At 37.5% G+C, this 9506-nt stretch overlaps 1 protein-coding gene across 6 annotated transcripts in view; it reads right to left on the bottom strand.

The window, feature by feature from the left end:
• The window catches only part of GPD2 (glycerol-3-phosphate dehydrogenase 2), a 149753-nt gene that overhangs the window by 9163 nt on the left and 131084 nt on the right, over positions 1-9506 (bottom strand). For all 6 annotated transcript variants that reach the window (XM_017547160.2, XM_037745252.1, XM_017547155.2 and 3 more), the window contains 4 exons: positions 6031-6165; positions 5476-5651; positions 4794-4925; positions 3723-3881 (listed from right to left, as the gene is read on the bottom strand). In XM_017547160.2, coding sequence (XP_017402649.1) covers positions 3723-3881; positions 4794-4925; positions 5476-5651; positions 6031-6165 — 602 coding nt within the window. The remainder of the gene's footprint in view (positions 1-3722; positions 3882-4793; positions 4926-5475; positions 5652-6030; positions 6166-9506) is intronic.

Raw genomic sequence — 9506 nt, 5'->3', positions numbered from 1 at the left:
GCAATTCTCCTGCCTCAGCCTCCCGAGTAGCTGGGACTACAGGCATGCACCACCATGCCCAGCTAATTTTTGTATTTTTAGTAGAGACGGGGTTTTACCTTGTTGACCAGAATGGTCTTGAACTCTTGACCTAGTGATCCACCCACCTCGGCCTCCCAAAGTGCTGGGATTATAGGCTTGAGCCACCACACCCAGTCCAATTTTTTAACAGTATGTTTGGTGCCCTGAGTATTTTTTTCTCCAACACTCAAACAATACCTAACAGTATTCATATATATCCACATTTTTCCTGATATCGCTCCTTTCATTGTTGAGCACTTGTCTTCTATTTGTTTTACATTTGGTATTTATCAGCTTGCTTTAATCAGAGTCACTCAAAGTCTTCACTTGCCTCTCCTTTTTCCCCCTCATTGGAAGAAATTTTGAAAAAAAGAAAAATATTTTTTTGCGAAACTCTCAGTCTACTTAAATGTCTTCTCTTTATAGTCTCTGAATGAAAAATGGATCTTTTGTCTGAACATGATAAAATCTACCTTATCAAATCCTACAGGGCAGCATTTCCCAAAATATGTTCTAAGTACTAGCCCCCTTCCTACCCTGTTATCCCAAAAAGTGAGAGTTAGGTCTGACTCCAAATAAGTTCCCTTTTGGAAACTGAAAACATACATAACCATTTTAAAGGTTCTAAGTTATCTGCACTAAAGGAAATGATTTTACTTGTTTAACTCAGAATTTCTCACAGTCTTTTGACCACGTAGTCATCTTTCCACATATATTAATTTATACCCTGCAGAATACCATTTGGCAATGTTTTTTTCTCTCTAAATGTTCCTGCCAACTCCTCTAACAATCCCCAACTCCCCCAGACACTGCCTTCTTCCCTAATCAGTTCTTTCAAGTTGGTTAGATTTTGGTCTCGAGTAACAGTTTCTCTAAATATTTCTCCAAATTTTGGAAAATATGCATAAATGTCAGAGCTATATATGTGTCATAACAACCCAATTAGATTTTAAAATCTTAAAACTATGAGCTATTTAGTATTCCCCTAAAATATTTGGTGCAATGTTCAGTATACAAGTCACTCATTAAGTATTGACTGATAAAAACAAGCACAATTCATCTACAGAGAGTTATTTATCACCTTGTTCCTCGTTCACTTTTGCAGGTTAAATAATCCCAATGCTTTTAACCTTTTCTTAGAAGTCCAACTTTCTAACCTTTTAATTCTTTTTCCTCCTCTCCTTTGTTCTCTTTAGACTGTCCATAGCTCTCATTAATACTCTTACATCTCAGATACTGAGTAATAGCTGTAGGTCTTTATTTATGTCACTTTGTTAAGGGGGATGGCAGAATATTTCTGAGAACATAAATCTGTTCATAAAATATGAACTGAAGTTAAATCTAGCTTCCTTGGTAGGGCCAAACACAACCAGTTTACAGAATTTTCTTCCTCCTTCCTACCTCCTACAGACTGAATTCCTAGCATAAAATATGTTCCTGCATATTCAAATCATTCCAACCATAATTTTTGGAAGAACACATTATCCCCAATCCTTCTATATGGTAAAAAAGGACTGACAAGCACAGGAGCAAGTTTCATTCTTGTGTTGCCTCTGTACAGAGCTTTAGCTAATCAAACAAACGCTCAAGACCTCAATAGCCATAAAGCAGTAGAGCTAATGCAGATGCAGCAAGGCAGGATGGAGAGAGCTTATGCTCTGGGATCAGAATACCTGGTTTCAAACCCTGCTTTACAATTGACTGTTGGTATAAACTCTGACAGAGTGTTACTTTGTGAACCTGTTTTCTCAACTACATAATGGGGGTAAATGTTATCCCTGACAATGGCATGATCAGGATTAAGAAACTCCTGAAGTCAAGCCCTTTTCTCCCACATTTCCCAGGTGACTCTGATATGTAACCATCTCTGGAAATCTACACTAGAATGAGAATAATTTAAAAACAGGCCACATGACCAATTCTTTCCTTGCACTGTCAGCATGTAACACAGATGCCCAATAATGTTCATTCACTCATGTCATGTGAGAACACAGAAATACAAATAAACCAGAACACAGGTCCCCACCAAATCCCAAATCTACTGATGCCTTAATCTTGGACTTCCCAGCCTCCAGAACCATAAGAAATAAATGTTTGTTGTTTAAGCCACCCAATCTATGGTATTTCTGTCCTAGCAGCCCAAATGAACTAAGATATACTTTCTTTCTTACCTTCTAGGTCAACACTCCTTTTTGCATCTTCTCACACCTCCTCTAACCTCACTAGCTATTATTTTCTCTTTTTCCTAGATATTTCCTTATCTTCTAAGCTTCTAAGCTTTGGTGTGCTCCAGTGCTTGGCCTTTGGACTGGTTTCATCATCTAACTACATTAATTCCCTATATAATGTCATCCAGTCTGATGGCTTAAATATCAACTGAAATTTATATCTCTAGCCCAAGCCTTCCCTCTGAATTTCACACTGACATAACCAATGATCTGGATTATGTATTAATAAACTAACTACTGAAGTTGTTAAAAAAGGGATACCAGTTGAGAGGAGGGAAGCTATTACAGTAATCCATGCGACAGATACCGGTAACCTGAATCAGAGTGATGGCAGTTGGATGTGTCAAGAAATGGTGGAATTCACTTCAACACAAAGTGTTTGCTTAAAAATTTTTTAATGATTTTTTAAATGAAAGGGTTGAATTCAAATAGTTATTTAAAGATAAATATGGTATGATATGCTGATGTATTTAGATAGGGTATGAGAGAATGCAAAAAGTATGATACTAATGTTTGGCTTGAGTAACTGAAGGATGGAATAGCTGTTTACGACATGGAAAAGTCTATAGGAGTGGTAGTTTGGGGAAGGTAAGAGGAGATCAAAGAGAGGTGGTGTTCCAGAAAGCAAAATATTGTTCAAGAAGGAGGGGGGAATGAATTGTGTCATATGCTGCTAATTGGACAAGTAAAACAAGGACTTCAAGTTAACAAATTTATTGAGTGACATGGAGGTTACTGGTGAGATTGACCAGAGCCAATGCAGCAAAGTGGTGGCAAAAGTGCCTAAATGAAATGGGTTCAAGAGATCCTGGAGGAAAGGAACTGAACCCAGTGAATACAGAAAGATTTTATGAATATATAAATATACTTCATTGCCCTCTGTATAACACAATAGTTTGGGTTAATTAAAAAACATAGAGATCTACTTAGCCCAACCCGGTATGTGTGTTTGTGTGCATATATATGTATGTAAATATGTTGGGGCGGGGGTGGTGTATGCATCTGAGCATCAATGGCTTTTAAAAATTTGAATACAAATATAAAATCTCAAATGACACAAATAATAAGCATTTAGCTCTCAGGCAGAAAAGCCACATTTCTTACCAAAGGCAAACTAGCAGGAGTGTGAATTTCACTGATTATGTTCTAAGAGTGCTTTCAGTGAAAACCAGAAAAGGCTCCATACCACAACCAATATTATCTTTCTTTTTTAGGAATTATGACCGCAAATTTATGAGCATTTTCTAGAAGAGATTTTCCATAAACAACTACATTTTGGTACAAGAATATCTTTCCATTTTCCTAAGGCCTTAACAATATTAAACATACACACAGAAAAACTGGTAAGAAATCTAAGGTTATCGAAAACTATGATAATTAAGCCGTTCCAAGTTTATAATGGGAACTGTGGTTTTAAAGACTTCTATATAATACCTGTTTCTTATAATCATCCCAATTTAGTTCCCTGCCCATCAGTTCAACAATTCTGGGTAGGGCTTCCTCTGCTGCCTGGACATTTAGAAAGGCCAGACGAGTGCGACGTGAAATCATATCCACAGCAGTACAGGCATACTCCTTAATTCCATATTTCACCTGAGTTTAAAGAAAAGTTATTAGCTGAGATCCTTCTTTAGAAAATGAGAAATAAATTTCATTAAAAAAATAATAAATTTGTGATTCAGAAAGGTAACATTTTTCTTTAATTTCTCTGGTCCTCCAGCAGGCATGAGACAAATAGTGGCATCACAGAATTTTTCCAACTCCCTGCCAAAGGAAGTTTGGAAAATGGCAAAAATTAGACAAGAGTTAATGCCTTTTTCCTGAATAGAACCTGGCATAAACATGAAAATTGCATCACTTCTCATTAACCATCCACAGTCATCACTTATCTCTCTATGCTTATACATAATGTGGACTTTAATTTACATAGCTGACTAGGAAAAGGATGAGTGTCAAAAAGTTATGATCTCACCTCTTTAGGCTGTACAGTTTTGTGTCTTAGAGTAACCAGAATATAGGAACCCTGAATTCAATCAACAAGTAAATATTCACTGGACATTAATATTTTAAGGCACAGTGAATGACAACTAAATACAAAGCCTGGTTTCTGATTTCACAAAACCGGAAATCTTGATGAGAAACAAGACTTAAATCTTTGAGAAACTGTCACATCAAAATATGTAGGTAGGACATGAGTGGTACAAACTTAAAGAGCTGCAAATGCACAAAAGGGACAACTGTGAATTAACACGATTACAGATAGTTTGATGGAGAAAAAAGAAATCTATATTTTATATTGTTATTACCACTATCAATATCACTTCAGAATTAAGATTAATATTTTATAAATAAAATGATCTGTATTGGAAAGACATAGTTGTCAAGGTTTTAGCTGACACATGTGCATTAAAACTTAGCTACATATAATTTATAAAGAAGATGAAAATGAACAGATAAATGGTATCCCACGGCAGACATGAAATTCCTATGTGACCATTCACATACCTCTGCTTCAATATATGGAAATTCTGACACAAGACGTACTCCAACAATAGGCCACCTTTTGCCAGTAACACTTGCCATTTTGGCCACCTCAAAAGCCTTATCACCATAGGTGGCGGCAAGATGCTGTGCCACCTAGAGAAACAGAGCTGCATTAGGCAGGCACTTTGAATATCAATAACTTCTAAGCACAAAGCAAAAAACATACATGCTTATCTTGTCAGTTTTCTCACAGCCTGTAACTAATAGCTCTTGGAGAGTATTAGATTTTGATTTTGTGGGAGGAAACCACTTGGCCTTCAAATGCTTAGGCCAGCACTAACTCTCTTACACATGCATCACTGTATCAATGACTGATGAAGCTTCAGCTTCATTTTGCTCCTGATATCACTTCTAAAGAACAGCCTTCTGCATGTCTGAGACAGAATTTGGGATGCCCTACACACTAGAAACAAACCAAATAAACTCCACGTTTTAATAAAATACATTTCATAAAGTGTAATTGCTTGTTGGGCAAATAAAGCAAAGTAAGATCATCTTTTTTTCCTTCCACAATAGACAGGCAGAAACGCACCTAGCAAAAGGAACTCTCAATGAGGGAGATCACGTCATTGCTGCCAGTTCTGTTACTAGCAACAGTGAGAGATTAGGTAAAGAGTAAAATGATGTGGCAATGTACACTCACCTCACTTTCAAGTCCATAATCCTGGACAAGCCTAATGTAGAGTGTGGGGCTCCAATCTTTACCCCCTTGAAGAAAAAGCCCAACTGTTCTACTTGGTCCTGCTTTTAAATTGTGAGTTTTGATTGCAGCATTTATGGTATCTTCTGCCATAGACCGATAAGTTGTCCACTTTCCACCTACAAAGAAGTTGGTAGACAATTCATTAGGTTGCCAGCCGTTATTTTTCTTATAATTAACCATTTAGCAAACTTATGAATAATGAAATTCTCCTGTTTGTAACAATCATGGCATTGTGTAAAATTTTACTCAAAATCAAAAAAAAAAAAAAAATCCTTGTTCAATAAAGTTAAAAAAGATTCTGGCAGGACAATTTAAGTCAAACTCGTATCTAAAGCACATCCAAATTACAAGACAGAAAGCCAGGTGTAGTGGCTGACGCCTGTAATCCCAACACTTTGGGAGGCTGAGGTGGGAGAATCATCTAGTGGTGGGTGAAACCCTGTCCCTATAAAAATAAAAAAATAGAAAATAAAATAATGAAGTAATATGTCATACCTGCTATAGTAATAAGGCCACTCTCACTGACATCGACAACATGATTTCGGGAGATAGACTGAGTATCTGCAGATTTGGGATCTGTAACAAGGGGACGGATACCACTCCATGCTGCCAGGACATCCCCTCTTCTCACTGGTAGAAATCAATGCCAAGAGTTAAGAAGATTGCTCAGAAATATTTCAACAAAAATATTAAATAGTTAATAAAAAAAGTTCAGTGACAGGAATACATATGTGTGCAGTTTAAAAAGGAGAAAAAGCCTAAAAAAAGATGAAAGCTAAGTCTGTGGATAGGTACAAGAAAATCTCATAAATAATTATTCTGTTACAAAGATAATCTCCATGAAAAAGTAAAAAACTTAGGAAATCACTGACACTGATACCACAGAGGAAGCAAAAGAGGCAATGTTAGCAATCCTCCAGCTGAGGCAACCTGGAGCAGTCAGAAAAACAAGAAAGGAAAAAAAAGCAGAAACAAACAAAACCAATCCAAGAGATGCATGAATTGTTAAATTTCCTTCTAGAATACATCTTCCTATCTCTTCTCAGTGAAGATAAAGATCCTTAACAAATTAAACAAACCTGTAACAGGATATTATATTTTCTCCCCTCATCAATACCACCCTTTTCCTGAGTGTCTACAGCAGGCCTACCACTGTGCAAAGCACTTGACATAGACATCTTGTTTAATCTCACAACCCCATAGCACTGGTTATTATTATTCTGACTATACAGATCAGAAAACAGATGAATGCAAATGTTTAACAAATCAAGTTGGGCAACAAACCTGTCCAAGGCAAACATCTTATATATGGTAAAACAGCATTAGAACCTTCTTCTTTCTAAGTTTAAAGTCCATATTCTTACCTCTTAAATTGTACTGTCTCTCAATTTCTGACAATTTCCATACTCTACCTTTTTTTTTTCTCATCCCATTATCTTTAGCACTGACACAGAAATAGGTATACTGGCTTCTCCTAGTAGGTACATTATACTTGAGTTATAGTATATGGAAGTTTTTTCAAAACTCAAGATGTCATGAAAATATCTTTACTATCTCTGTCAAAATATAATTCCCAACTATACCCAGGCTGATTAAGTTTATTATTAAGATTAGACAGCTGTTGAACAGCAATCATTACAAACCTAAAAATGACTGAAGAGAGAAGGTGAGCTACAGTTTTGGTCTAACAGGTACAAGGGCAAGACCCAAGGGCAGAATTTTCAGAATCTGCCCTTCTTCATGTAAATCAGCCTTAAGAATAGCTTAGCGAGACCATCCTGGTCAACATGGTGAAACCCCGTCTCTACTAAAAATACAAAAATTCAGCTGGGCATGGTGGCGTGTGCCTGTAATCCCAGCTACTCAGGAGGCTGAGGCAGGAGAATTGCCTGAACCCAGGAGGTGGAGGTTGCGGTGAGCCGAGATCGCGCCATTGCNTTAGCTGGGCATGGTGGCGCGTGCCTGTAATCCCAGCTACTCAGGAGGCTGAGGCAGGAGAATTGCTTGAACCCAGGAGGCGGAGGGTGCTGGAAGACCAGAACCCGCCATTGCACCCCAACCAGGGTAACAAAAACGAAACTCCGACTCAAAAAAAAAAAAAGAATAGCTTAGCTATGGGAGCTGACTATAGGCACAAGAGTGAAAGTTGTCTGATGATATAGACTGCAGGGAAATGAGCACCTACCTGGTCCTGCTGCATTTATTGTGGTAAATCAGCTAATCCATCAATGGATAATAGAAACATGAGTATAATTTTGCCTCAACTGTGACTTAGGGTTAGGGGGATCATGTGTGCCCTCCTTCTTCATCATACTCCCAGCCATTACCCATATTGATAAAAAATTGACAGTATATAGTCTTGAAAACTTCAAGACAATGGGAAAACTGGATCTCCACATGCAAAAGAATGAAGGTGGACCCTTACCTTACATCATATACAAAAAATTAACTCATAATGCATCAAAGACCTAAACATAAGAGCTAAAGCTATAAAACTCTTAGAAGAAAATATATGGGAAGAGCTTTACGACACTAGACTTGTCAATAATTTATTGGATAGACATCAAAAGCACAGGCAACAAAAGAAAAAAAGATAAAACACACTTCATCAATATTAAAGAGACACTATTAACAGAATGAATAGGTACCTCATAGAATAGAGAAAATATCTGCAAATCATATACTGATAAGAATATATCATATATGTAGAATGTATGAGAAATCCCTAAAATACAACAACAAAAAGCAAACAACTTGAATTAAAAAATGAAAAATGGAGCTGGGTGCGGTGGCTCATCCTCTGTAATCCCAGCACTTTGGGAGGCTGAGGCAGGTGGATCACTAGGTCAAGAGTTTGAGACAAGCCTGGGCAGTATGGTGAAACCCAGTCTCTACTAAAAATACAAAAATTAGCTGGGTGTGACAGCACGTGCCTGTAGTCCCAGCTACTTGGGAGGCAGAGAATGACTTGAACCTGGGAGGCAGAGGTTGCAGTGAGCCAAGATGGCGTCACTGCACTCCAGCCTCCGCGACAGAGCGAGACTCGATCTCAAAAAAAAAAAAAAAATTAGAAAAGGACTTCAATAAATATTTTTTAAGAAGATATACAAATGTCCAATAAGCACATTAAAAGATACTAAACATCACTAATGATTAGGGAAATGCAAATGAAAACCACAATAAGACACCAGTTCACACCCATTAGAATGGATATTATTGAACAAAAACAAAACAAAACAGAAAATAACAAATACTGATGATGATGTGGAGAAATCAAACCCCTTCTACGCTGCTGGTTAGAAGGTAAAATGGTGCAGCTACTATAAAAAATGTATGGTGATTCCTCAAAAAATTAAACAGTTAGAATTACCATATGATCTAGCAGTTACACTTCTGGGTATATACCCTAAAGAAATGGAGCAGAGAAAAGTTTTACAACCTTGTTCAAAGCATTATTAACAATAGCCAAAAAACAGAAGCAGACCAAGTGCCCATCAGCAGATGAATAAATAAAATGTACTATACATTTACAATGAAATATTTCCCAGGCTTAAAAAGAAAGAAAATTCAGACACATGCAACATGGATGAACCTTGAAGACATGTACTTAATGAATAATCCAGCCACAAAAAGACAAATATTGTACAAGTCCACTTATATGAGGTACCTGGAGTACTCAAACTCATAGAAGCAGAAAGTAGAATGGTAGTTGTTTGAGGGAGGGGAGAGGGGGAATAAGAGTTAGTATTGAATGGTTACAGCATTGCAGTTGAGGAAAACACAAATGTTCTGGAGATGGAAGGTGGTGATGGCTGCATGACCGTGTGACTGTACTTAACGCCACAGAACTGTAACTTAAAAATGGCTAAAATGGTACATTTTGGCCGGGCGCGGTGGCTCAAGCCTGTAATCCCAGCACTTTGGGAGGCCGAGGCGGGTGGATCACGAGGTCAAGAGATCGAGACCATCCT

The sequence above is a fragment of the Cebus imitator genome, unplaced genomic scaffold, assembly GCF_001604975.1.
Source record: "Cebus imitator isolate Cc_AM_T3 unplaced genomic scaffold, Cebus_imitator-1.0 Scaffold10, whole genome shotgun sequence".
NCBI lineage: Eukaryota > Metazoa > Chordata > Mammalia > Primates > Cebidae > Cebus > Cebus imitator.
This window is presented reverse-complemented; position numbering and strand designations above follow the sequence as displayed.